General features: G+C 42.6%; 1 protein-coding gene across 4 annotated transcripts in view; it reads right to left on the reverse strand.

Moving 5' to 3' along the window:
- Positions 1 to 2741: 2741 nt before the first annotated feature.
- dpf3 (double PHD fingers 3) overlaps positions 2742 to 13287 on the reverse strand; it is a 37282-nt gene continuing 26736 nt past the window's right edge. For 2 of the 4 annotated variants that reach the window (XM_080452286.1, XM_080452288.1), the window contains 8 exons: positions 12937 to 13032; positions 12588 to 12660; positions 12191 to 12232; positions 8176 to 8313; positions 6799 to 6927; positions 3542 to 3654; positions 3163 to 3244; positions 2742 to 2878 (listed from right to left, as the gene is read on the reverse strand). In XM_080452286.1, the coding sequence (XP_080308412.1) occupies positions 2811 to 2878; positions 3163 to 3244; positions 3542 to 3654; positions 6799 to 6927; positions 8176 to 8313; positions 12191 to 12232; positions 12588 to 12660; positions 12937 to 13032 (741 nt within the window). In that variant the 3' untranslated portion in view covers positions 2742 to 2810. The remainder of the gene's footprint in view (positions 2879 to 3162; positions 3245 to 3541; positions 3655 to 6798; positions 6928 to 8175; positions 8314 to 12190; positions 12233 to 12587; positions 12661 to 12936; positions 13033 to 13287) is intronic. The other 2 variants (XM_080452287.1, XM_080452289.1) reach the window with 1 other exon arrangement.

Raw genomic sequence — 13287 nt, forward strand, 5'->3', positions numbered from 1 at the left:
GAGTATACTAAAATGAGTGGTTCTCAAGGTGGGGACCCCCAGGGATCCTTGAGGGGGTCCCATGGGGTCCACAGCTAAATGTGTAGCATAAAAATCAGTTAAAACCTCTTTAACCATATTAAATACCCACATACGGATCGGATATTTGAAAAGAGTCGATCTATAAGTGCACAACGCGTCGAGAGCTTATTAGATCTGCTTGTTTCTAAAAGTCTTGACACAATATTTTCATATTCTGTCTGTCTGCCTTTATGTATGTATTTGGGTCTGGTCCGCAGATAAACACATATTAATTTGGGGTGTCCTTGACAAGAAAACGTTTCAGAACCACTTGAAGTGATATGTTTAGTATAATCCTGGAGGAAGTGTCACATCTATTTTTCAGAAGCAGGATACAGAAAGCAGACGTGGATTATAGGACTGCTGTCTGTCCTGTCGCACGACCGCAGTTCAGAGGAACAAGCGTCTGAACGCTGTTAGCCCCAAGCTTCCTCTCTCTGCGTCTCACAGTAAAAGAGTAGTTCACCAAAAATACACACGGGAGACTCCGCCGGACATCAAATTATTGGTTTAGGAATGCGGCAAAAACTAAAAAATCTCCATGAATTCAAGGCTTCATGGGGTGTGTAATTGATAGAAAATAAGCATATTTTTTGGGTGAACTACTTCTTTAAAGCTGCACTATGAAACTGTTTTAATGAATACATTTTAATTTTGTCCAATCTGTATGGTAGAGTGTGTTTATACGATGTAACTTATACAATTGGGGTGGTTGTATTGTGTCTCCCTGCTCTTCTACTGAGACATTTAGATCGTGTCAAAGGTCATATCTCACCTAGACACAGGATCTGAAACGAAATTTTGACCTGATGATGGTCAAGATTCAATTTATCCCCTGAGCAAGCATGCAGGCTCTATTAGCTCAATTGTAAAAATAGCACCACTTGTCAGGACAGGAAACCGGATTCAAATATGGGGGTAGAAGAGGAAAGTTACAGAGTGCAGCTTTAATTCCAGGATGCTTGACAAAACCCCCAGAGCCATGGTATTATTACTAACATCCAATAAGTCAAGGTATCCTTGCTGTCGTCGGACAAAAAAACTCTTATCTCCATATTTTAACTTTGTATGTTTTGGTTTTTCATAAATTAACACCCTACATTGTCACACAGGAGTGTCGCAGAAAAGTAATGAAAATAGCAGATCTACAAGCTCACAACGCCTCGCGGTAGAGGCGTTGGTAGCTTGCAGAACGGCTATTTTCACTATTTTAAATCGTTCTTAAAACAATAATAAAAAAAAGAACGTTTTATTGGACATACAAGGTTCCCCCCCGACAGCGACGAGTTATGGAATGTCGCTGTGAAGTCTAAACACACACCGGGAGAGAGAGAGAGGACTGGAAATAGAAAGTGAAGTTCAAACAAACGCTCAATCTCACTCTCTCCTTCCAACAAGAACATACGACCGCTTGGAAGCACCTGTTACAAGCTTGTTCATTAGAACGACTACACTCCCCTGGGGTCTCAATAGAGATCAGTGGTTATCAAACCTTTACGGCCACGACCCCCGAAAACAATCATATCATTGAACTGGGGGACCCCGCCATCCTGACAAGCACTTGGAATTTTAGGAGTTGAGACATAAAATTTGGTTTGACTCGGTTATAATTATTTAGTAATAGTAATTTTTGGGTGGTAATAGTCCTTAAATTGTCACTTTAGAATTGTGCAGATACCCTGTATGCACTTATACTGTATGTTGGTTTGTTTACTGTTGAGCGAGAGAACAATGTTGCACCTTAAGCAAATCATCTGGGGGGCCGACCCACAGTTTGAGAACCACTGATATAGATAATTATCTGGATTTTTATGAGGATTTTAGTGTGTAATAAAACCTTCTGAAAGTGTCTTCCAAATGATGTAAAAATAAAGCATGTTCCTCATCTTTCTGAATGGTTTGGTTAGAGGGATTACAGTGGACTTGTGAGGTAGGGAGGGGTGACTTAAAGGGATAGTTCACCCCCAAAAAGACTTTTTTTCCTATCGATTAGTCACCCCATGTAGACTTGAATTCATGGATATTTTTTTGGTTTTGTCGCATTCCTAAGTCAATAGTTTGATGACCAGCGGACCGGTGGGTAGCGGTTTCCGGTAGGAGACCAAAGGAGATTCTTTGTGTCTCCTACCGGAACCGTTGCCGGGTATCAAATTATTGGCTTGACAAAAGCGAAACAATATCCATGAATTCAAGTCTCCATGGGGTGACTAATCGATAGAAAAAAAGTCATTTGGGGGTTGAACTATCCCTTTAATGACTGAAACAGCCTCCATACCCAAAAAAACCCCAAAACGTATGTTTCAAATGACACAAAAACTGGACAAAACACTATGTATTATGGGGAAAATACAGGACTGGATATAGAAGAAAATACACGAAAACAAACAAAAATAACAAACCTAATTCATATAAAATATTTGTTTTACAAACATTTATTTTGCCACTTTTTGTATATTCTGAAACATAAATATGGACAATTTGTGAAATATATATACGTATCTATATTATGCAGAACAGGTAGGCTGTCTGAGAGGTAGGGGATCTCTGTTCCTCACTGGAAAAACTGAAGGTCTGCCCTGAGCCTGATAATGCACTCTGTGTGTGTGTGTGTGTGTGTGTGTGTGTGTGTGTGTGTGTGTGTGTGTGTGTGTGTGTGTGTGTGTGTGTGTGTGTGTGTGTGTGTGTGTGTGTGTGTGTGTGTGTGTGTGTGTGTGTGTGTGTGTGTGTGTGTGTGTGTGTGTGTGTGTGTGTTATGCCTCTTCGTAGGCTGAGGCCTTGTCCTTCAACAGTTCCAGACACAAGTGACAACTCCAGCTCCCTGGGGTGGGGTGAGAGAGAGAGAGAGAGAGAGAGAGAGAGAGAGAGAGAGAGAGAGAGAGAGAGAGAGAGAGAGAGAGAGAGAGAGAGAGAGAGAGAGAGAGAGATTTGTATCATTATCACAGTTCAGTACAGTACAGTACCTTCTGGGGCTGGGTCATGGGTTAGGGTTGGGGTCATACACCAGAACATGGAGGGGGGGGGGGTACAGTACCTTTGGGGGGCTGGGTCGCGGGTTAGGGTTAGGGTCATTTATACACAGTAACATACAGTACAGTACAATACCTTCTGGCGGCTGGGTCATGGGGGGTTTCAGGCAGTACATGTGGTACCCTCTGTCACAGTCGTCACAAAACAGGAGCTGGTCCTACACACACACACACAGAGAGAGAGAGAGAGAGAGCATTGTCCTTTTATGTTGAGTTATACTTGAATGATATACTGATATCGTCTGCACAAACTACAGTCAGCAGGAACACTCTACCCCTCCCTGTTCCCAGGCACACCCACCAACCTGTAGGAGGCGCTCTAGTGCAGCAGACAGACAGACAGACAGACAGACAGACAGACAGACAGACAGACAGACAGACAGACAGACAGACAGACAGACAGACAGACAGACAGACAGACAGACAGACAGACATTATATTTGAAGTGGACATACGTCATTCTCGGAGGTTCCACACAGGCTGCAGGACTTGCACTCGATGCACTGCCACTGGTAGGTCCTCACAGCCTGCATCATGTTGTCTGTGAACTGCAGACATGTGGGGTGACCTGCATGGAGAGAGAGCACAGAGGAGGGATGGTCAAAGACTCAAAGTGTTGTTCTTTTGTGTGCCTTTTACCCCTTTTCCCCCCAATTTAGTCGTTATCCCATTAAGACCTGAGGCCGATTCTACGAATGCCTTCTAAATCCCAACAGCTTTCTGAAAAACCTGTGTTGCTATATATTATCTCTGTATTTTAACTTTTTGTCTTTTTTCCAAATTAACTCCCTACTTCATACAACAGCATTACAAAAAAAGCATCAAAAGCAGCAGATCCACAAGATTGTCGATCTGCTACTTTTGATGCTTTTTGAATTTGAATCCTGAAAAGTAACAGTTTTGGACATATGAGGTTTCCACCCGACAGAGACGATATATAGCTAAAATCGAAAATGACACAGAGGCTTTCCCGGGTTTGAATGGGTTAACTCCTCCCTACGCACATTTCTGTGTGTTGTCACTGCTCTTACATGCTGCTGGCTCCCCTGCCAGTGAGGAGCCCCCACCGGGAGGACGCAGTAGTAGAGCCTCCGTCCTACTCCTCCCGCCTAACACTCCCCACTGACAGGTGAGGTGCCTCAACACAATGAGCTTTGCTGTCAGCCTCTGTTACACTTAAAATCCTACATGTAATGCAACACAGAGAGTGTACACATGTAATTCAACACAGAGAGCGTACAAATGGAACCAAATGGACCCTTACGGGTCCATTTGGTTCCATTTGTACGCTCTCTGTGTTGCATTAACATTGATCAAATGTAGGATGAATAAAGACTAAATAGAAGCGGAGAGGAATTGGAGACATAAGTGTTTTCTTTGAGCTGCCGTCTGCTTTCATAACAGAACAATGAGAGACAGACGGAGGGACACATTGAGTACTGGCGTTTGGTTTGAGGAATGATGTCATTCATTTCATGATGTCATTTCAGATGGACTCCGCCAGCTGAGTCTGTTCCATGTCGTCTATTTCTTAAAGGTGCAGTAAGTGATATATTTTGTGTGTAAGTGTTAAATAGCTCTGTAATCTGATAGCAATCATTGCTGTAGAGTGTTAGTTCATTAACATGAGTCTCTCTCCATCTCTCCAGTTCTTCAGTAAACAGAAGAAATTCAGTTTTGGGTCGGTATACCAAAGTTATCCAATCAGGAGAGAGAACTCATGCAGGATAAACAAGTGAAATTGGAAGAGATGACGCAAAGAAATGAGCAGACAAAATTTAAAATGGAACACTATAAAACTGAAGCTGATTATGGGTACTCTCCTGAATGGCAATCCACCTGAACATATATTTTCTATGTATCAAAGAGCTATTTTATACTTCGGCTATTTGAAAATTGCTGATCTGCAAACTCACAACGCATTGCACCGCATTGTGAGCTTGTGCACCGGCTATATATCGAAATGGAGTACCGGTACTTTTACTTTGGTACCGATACTTAAGTAAAATGTTGAATACAGGCCTTTTACTTGAAGGCCCTGCCACCATACAGATATGGTGACGGGTGCAGTGGTGGCATAAAAGTTTTGCTCATAAGTCCAGCGGAGGCAGCTGGGTCAAATATCATGCAAATGGAGGGGTGCTGCGAAACGTGCCATGGTGTAACGCGTGAAAACAGAAAAACAGAAGAGCGAATCCATGCGGCGTAAAACCAAGGTTCTCACTGACGGACAATTCGACAGGCTGACATGGAGAAGCAATGAAGCATGCAGGAAGGAATGCCTGATATATATACTTAAGCACCACAAATTAGCCAGTCTACAAGCTCGAGACCAGAGTATTCTGCTCTACAAAGCTAAAGTGCAGTAACTACGCAAATAATGTAAAGTTTAAGCCTTAAACCTTAAACTTTAAGGTTATCAGTTATCAGATATTGCACTATATTAGCACTAATTGTATATCTGTTCGTGAGGTACTTGTTTATCCCCCAAAATCATAAAGGCCGATTTGACCCTTGTCCAAAAATGTAGTTACTGCACTTTTGTAGGGTCCATTTTCGTTCCGTTTGTACGCTCTCAGAGTTACAGACCCATAAGGGTCCATTTATATTAGACCCGACCTTGAGAACCAGCGCATTACATCATGGATGGATGCCTGATCCAATCTACGACACAGACACACCGAGACAACTTCATGAAATGAGAAGGCAAGAGACATTCGTCTGTGGGTTGTGATGCTGATCACAGCAAAGATAGGAGGATTGTATGAACATTAGAGGGCCCTTTGATTTACTTATTAAAGCGATAAAGGCATAAAGCTAGACTCTCTAATGGGGCTTTCTCGCTACACAGGCTTTCATAGACCCCCCAGGCTGCGGATGGAGGGTCTCCATGGCTGTGGACTGTTATAGATTTATTTTTTATGTTGTTATTGTTTTTTTGCTTTGTATGTCTGTCAAGGCAGATGGCATCCCCCACATTCAGCCAGGTTCTGCTCAAGGTTTCTTCCCGTCAAAGAATAGAGTACCGAATAGAGTACCAAAGCCTGGTGTAATTTACATATCCGGGACACGTTTTTTTCCCTCCCCATTCTGAATTCCCATAGAAGTGTTTAATATCACGGCATATAAGAACTGTGTTCCAAAAATAAACAAATGAGATCCGTCGGTTTGACTCATATCCCACTGAGCATTTTTCAGGGGCAATTAGACATCTAAAATACGTCTAAACGGCTAGGCTAAAACTGGGTTACAACTGGTCCAACAGTGAAAGTCTTTTCAACATCTAGGTTACGACTATATATTATAGACGGTCTATATATAGACGCTTAAAAAACAGCTAATCAACGTCTAGTCTAAGACGTTGAAAAAACTTTCACTGTTAGACCAGTTATAACCCGGTTTTAGACAGACGTCTAATAGCCGACTATGGCTCACTGGGATGGATATAAAGCATCAACTGGCGAGAGGAAAAGGAAAGGAGAGGAGAGGAGAGGAGAGGAGAGGAGAGGAAAGGAGAGGAAAAGGAAAGTAAAGGAGAGAAGAGGGGAGGGGAGGGGAGGGGAGGGGAGGGGAGAGGAGAGGAGAGGAGAGGAGAGGAGAGGAGAGGAGAGGAGAGGAGAGGAGAGGAGAGGAGAGGAGAGGAGAGGAGAGGAGAGGAGAGGAGAGGAAAAGGAGTGGAGAGCAGAGCAGAGGAGAGGAGAGGAGGACTGACCGGAGCGACCACAGTCGGAGCAGGAGACCAGCTCCTCAGCCTGGCCTGTCTTCCTGTTGGAGTCCTGGTCTCCCAGGCAGAAGTCACAGTAGTCGTTGGGGATGACGGATCCGTCCGGACCCTTCTGAGCTGTCAGGACACACACACACACACACACACACACACACACACACACACACACACACACACACACACACACACACACACACACACACACACACACACACACACACACACACACACACACACACACACACACACACAGAGAGAGCTGTTAGATAATTGGTTGATGGACACAGTCATTCATTTTCAGAAATTTCCTATTTTGATTTGTCATTTTTTTAACTCTCTCAGTGCCACGCCCCGGGATATCCCGAGTTTTTCCCGAGTACCGCAGTACCCTCCCTGCCAGCACGAGAAATCCCGAGTTTTACTTTTGACTGTAGTCGCGCTATTCTGTTTATTTTTCATGATCACTTTCGCTTCCTGACTCCTTCAGACTCATTGGGTTCCGGTTTCATGACGCAGATTCCGTTTCCGGTTCTCATTTTTTTCCCGCGGTCATTTTCGGCCAGAATAGGGAATGTCACGGTTTTTCACACGGTATAAAAAACGAACGGAGAGGTCCACGTCTACTCTCTTTGGTCTGGGTGACGATCAGTCATCGTAGTCGTGTATCACATCGTAATTTTGCCCGATCAACGATTGTCGAAAATGTCAACATCCGGTTATGACCGGATATGACGTGAGCCTGTTTGGGAGGGGGCGAGTGAGCCAGCGAGGTCATCAATGTGTCGATTTGTTGCTCTCTACTGGTAGAACTGTAATATGGGTTTAAAAACCCAATCAGATAATTTATTTGAATGAAAAATTACAAAATTAAAAAAAAAAAAAAAACGCAAATTGCTGGCACTGGGGGAGTACTTTATGAAAATACTCTTGGCAGTGAAAGAGTTAATGGTTAACACAAAAACTTTTGTAATAACATAAAACATCACTTACACTAACTTTGAGTATTATCTTATCTTAAACAATAATATTAGAGACACATTTAGCCCTCATTTACTATATTGGATTTACTATACTGTATGTCTGCATCTGCATCAGTGATTTTCTTCCACACCGCATTGTTCTGACTATATGACACTTTTTAGTTCGATTGGACTTTAAAGTTACGAGTTAAGACTGAGGTCATATTTGTGTTATATTTATGTCTGTGCTGTGTCTGGTCTGCGACTCTGCGCTCTGTATGCAAATATAGGTGTTTGAGGCAACTGATATGATTGGAGAATTTATCAATTAATCAAAAAAGTATTCAATAGGATAATTGCTAAGACAATAGTGGTTTTATAGCTGCAGCCCCCGCGCTCTCCTTACGTTTGTGGTTGTCGGGGCGCAGCGGAGGAGACTGGCTCATCTCCTTGTCCTCCTCGCCTCCTCCCTCCTCCTCGGCCAGGTGGGTGTGGGTGTAGTGGTAACTCAGGCCTGGACGGTTCTTGTAGCGTTTCCCGCAAACTAGAGAGAGAGAGACCGCGACATTCCACCGTTAGAGCCGTCACATTTAATACAGTTTGACTTTAAAAGGTGCCGCAAGTCAGTTGTTCTCAAACTTTTTCATGTCAAGGACCCTCAAATTGATATATATTTGGCCGCGGACCCCCATCTGAAAATGTTTTGTGCCAGGGACCTGCTGGCACAAAACCTTTTCAAGATTTTTAAAAAATGTTCAAAAATAGCAGATGTACAAGCTCACAGCACGGCACGAAGTGACGCGCTGTGAGCTTGTATATATCTGCTATTTTTGAATATCCAAAGTTCCAAAAATAAAGGGGTTCAAATGATTGTGATGCTGTATTAACTACTTTTGCTTGGGACCCCCCTGGAACCCCCCCCCCAAGGACCCCTGGGGGTTCCCAGACCCCACTTTGAGAACCACTGCCGTGCGTGATATTTGTTGGTTATAACAACAATTCTTAAAGGTTAAAAAGGTAAAGCTCTATATTCCGATAGTAATCATTGCTATATAGAGTGTCAGTAACAGAGGTGTCCTCGTCTATCCATCTCTTTAGTAAACAGAAAATACATTTTCAGGTAGGACACCAATTTCAGCCAATCAGGAGAGATAACCCAGCTTATCAGCTTTCATTTCATAGTGTTCCAGTTGCAATTTGAATGTGTTTCTGTTGTTGTTTCATCACATCCGATTTCACATGTTTATCTTGTATTTTGTATGGGTTCTCTCTCCTCAAATCGGTATCCCGACCTAAAAAACAAATTTCTGTTTACTATAGAGCTGGAGAGAGACAGAGAGGCCCCTGTTACTGGACAAACACACTATAGCAATGATCAGAATATAGAGCTATTTAACACTTATTTTAGCAAAGAAATATCACTTACACCACCTTTGTTATATAAAATATGACCCACTTTCCTAATAAGAAAAGAAAAGCCTAGACACACTTTATTTCAGACACAATGGGTCAATATATAATTGATACTCTATCGCACATGAGTGTTGTGTGCCTAAAGGTCCTTACAGGTTGTTTTTTTCTGTGATTCATTTGCCCGAAAACATATTGTTGTTTGTATCATTAGTACATTCACAAAAGCTACGTAATTTGTATCTGGAACAAGGTCGATTTTTAAGAACTTCCACACCATGCATAAAGGTATCAGCCTGTATGAATGATCCATCAACTCTACGAATAGTTTTGATTTAGATTTTTTTTCGCCAGCGAGTATTCATCATTCATTTGTTACACCCTTGGGTTTTGTAAAGACCTTTAAAAAAACGATCTACGAGCTAGCCATGTTAGCTCATCGATTAGTCATTTTAGGCACACAACAACACCACCATTCTACAGGGGATAAGTTAGGGCAAAGTGACACTACAGGCAGGGGAGCGCAACGCTACAAATCAATTGGCGTCTCATCTGGAGCTTTTTGTCAGGCAAAGTTTCCCTTTAAGTCAAGACATCTACGCCAATAACTAGTCAACTAGAAGGGAAAGGGTCACAATAAACCATCTGCTGCCAAAAGACTATGACTTAGGGCCCTTTTCAATATAATATTTGATTTATCTGTTTGTTTCAATGGTATGCTTTTCATTCTGCCAAGCCACGGACGACCCAAACAAGTTGGGAAACGAGTATTCTGGGAGGGCAGTTTATACCAAAAATATGAAAGCTGTAGCTGGTTCCAGCGTTACAGTTCCTCTGTTTATAACTGGATATTCAAAAGGCAAGCACATAACCGTGGTAAGCCATTATAGAAGCTACCCTATCATGCACCACTTTTCCAACATTAGTACCGCAAGTATAGGATGCAGCTCTGTTTCTCAAATTTAGTTTGGTCTCATTATAATATAGGGACAAAGTGACCCCAAACATCTGTTTCTCTATTGAATTAAAGGCCCTGAACACTCATACAGATGTTTGCAGTATTGGTGCAACATTCAATTTAGATGAAATCATATTTTTTGGGGGGGGGAAACGGAAATGTCTTTTTTTGTTATTGTAAAAAAAGAAAGAAAATGACGATAGCAGATCTACAAGCTCATAGCACGTCGCATTGCGACTCGTGAGCTTGTAGATCTGCTATCGCTATTTCTTTGCTAAAATGGCTCCACCCGTAGACTTGTCTTATCATCCTCCAGTGGGCCGGGAGGAAATTGCAAGAAGGCCCCCAAATAATTGACAAAACACTACGATCTTATGAAATAAATAAATAAAAAGTCATGGTATTTTTTCTTTAACCCATTAAGACCTGAGGCCGATTCTACGAATGCCTTCTAAACCAGTAGTTCTTTTGACATTTAAAAAAATATATATAAAAAATAGCAGATGTACAAGCCGCGCTGTGAGCTATATCTGCTATTTGTGAATATCCAACACTAAAATCTAAAATGACACAGATGCTTTCCCAGTTTTAATAGTATTGTGATACTGATAGATGGGAACTTAAAAGCATACTACGTTATTTTCATTGATCCAAGCCGTAACACAATCGATCGATTGATCATTAAAATGCTCTGAAAATTCACGCGGCCCACCCAATCCGACCAAATGTTAATTAAGTGGTCAGATGGGTGGGAACGCGAGCACTTTTGAGATTTTTCAAGTGGGCCCTGATCCAGAAAAGGTTAATAATGGGAACCTATTATATGCCACAAGTTGAAGTGACCCATAGCTTGGCTGCTTGGTGCTTGAAGGTGGTTGGTTGGTTGGTGCATCATCATGCCTGGCAGCGCGCCAGCCCTATAGCATGGTGTTAGTGGCATCATGCAGCAGCGTGCGTTGGCAGAACTGATCTGGAAGCGTGTGAAGCGCTATAGACAACAGTGTTGGATAAGCATTCCATTAGCCCAGGCCAAGTGTTCCATGCCAAGGACCCCACAAATAACCATATAGCCTCTGGCTGCTCTGCGGCCCCCCCCCCCCCCCCATTAAGAAATGGTTTAACCACTTGAAACCCAGCATCCCTATTAGTCTGAGGGGAACATCAGCAGAAGACAGCAGATCTACAAGCTCTCATAAGCTTGTAGATCGGCTATTTTCAGCAAAGAGGTTTGGTGTGTAGAGGGGAAAAAAGAGCTAAGGTCCGTTTTAATAAGAATAGAGGGTTGGAGTGGTTAAAAAAGAAAAGGGGAAAAAAAGGAGAGAACATTTTGGGAAAAAAATGACAGTACTGACGTGACCAAACTAGAAAAAGTGCTCCTCGGACCATAGGTCTCCACCAGGCTAGGTAGGTTATTGTGGGCCAGCAATTTTGAGAATTCGCCAATCAGGATGGAATATGAAAAACGGACCGATCCGTCTTGATCACACGACTATAGAGATACTGTGTGCACCGATTTGCGGGATGTTTGGACAAAATATATAAAGTAATATAAAAAAGAAATCGCAAGAAACGGCCTCCTGGTGGCGATATAAATATTTGGGGCAGAGGTTCTGCTCTGGCATCCAGGGAGTGTGTGTGCACAGTTTCACGTCGATCGAGCCAACGGTGCCGGAGATTAGCTGCTCACAGGCGGACGGATGGACACACGGACACACAGACACACACACACACACGCACACGGACGGACGGACAGACAGGGTGCAAAACATAGTCTCGGCCACGCCTAAGGCCTGGCAGAGACAAATAGGGATGCCTGGTTGAGAGTGGTTAAACTGGCACAATGATCTTTTGAGCTGAATTTGATTTGAAATAGGAAATTGTATATATATTTTTTTCTTTTAAACTTTTTCTTCCTTTTTTCATCTTCCTCTCCTTTGAAAACCACTGCATTAGCCACACATACACCAGCTGTTTTCCCCGTGAGCGCAAAGCCTGGTCATTAGAGCAAGACACATAGCCCTGAGAAAAAACAAGATGGTGGACAGTCAGATACCTTGTTCGGCCCTTTTTGAGTTATGCTTTTGTTTGTATCTGTCTGGAACAGAGGAGACATAAAGGCAAACCATGAAAGAAAGGAAAGATATGAGCACAGAACAGGAGAATACAAAATGAAAGAGACGATATTGCTTATCAAACAATCCCAAGGCAGTCCATTCCCAGAGCGGTATATCTCCCAGTATGCTAAGTTGTTGCATGCTAAGTCAGGTCTGCATCTCCTCCATGCTGCGGTTTATGTCTTGGAAACAGTGTGAAAGAATAAGGCCTTTCATGGGAAGGTGAAAACAGACAACTGCTCTACAATACCGTCGTATTATGTTACTCCTAACTGTGTGTTAGCATGAACTGAAATGAAAGCGCACTTCGACGGAGGAGGTTTCGTCAGATCTTACTGTCACAGACGTAGGGCTTGTCCTGGTCTTCAGTGGAGACAGCCTCTGTCCTCCTGCGACCGGACCCTCGACCCTGTACAGAGACAGCCAGCATCAAAGGTCAAGTTTGTTTGTTTCCCAAACGGGCAATTTGTTACAGCAGTTTAGAAAACACATTAGACAAATACATACAAAAACATAAACTTAAAACACCCACAAGATCAAGATCTGTGTCCACAGAAACAATACTTATTTATTGATTAAACAATCTGTATTTCCCCTGTGGGATTATTCAGGTCTCTCTATTTCTCTCTTTTTATTCCACTGCCTCTCTTTCACTCGCTCTCTTCTTGAGACTTTTTTACTGTACCTTCCCTCTGTTCCTACTCTTCCTTTTAGGGGTGTCCACATCAAAGTCTTCATCGTCATGGAAACCGTCTCCGTTCTCCTCCGCCTCCAGGACCCTCTGCAGTCAACAGTCAAGCATAAAGGACACACCAGAGAAGAAGAACAGTCAAAAATAAAGGACACACCAGAGAAAAAGAACGACAGAGTTAGTGAGGAGAACAATTGGGATTCAAAACAGACAAAATCTAGAGGACAGCACTTAAAAGAGTTACTTAATAAACGTATTTCCAAAGAGTTCCTCGCCCCTAAAACAGACACACATTACAAACACATGGAAAATAAATAGCTAAAATAAACCTATAACAAAAGAAGA

This window comes from Gymnoscopelus braueri (genome assembly GCF_963280865.1).
Source record: "Gymnoscopelus braueri genome assembly, chromosome: 16".
NCBI classification, from domain to species: Eukaryota; Metazoa; Chordata; class Actinopteri; order Myctophiformes; family Myctophidae; genus Gymnoscopelus; species Gymnoscopelus braueri.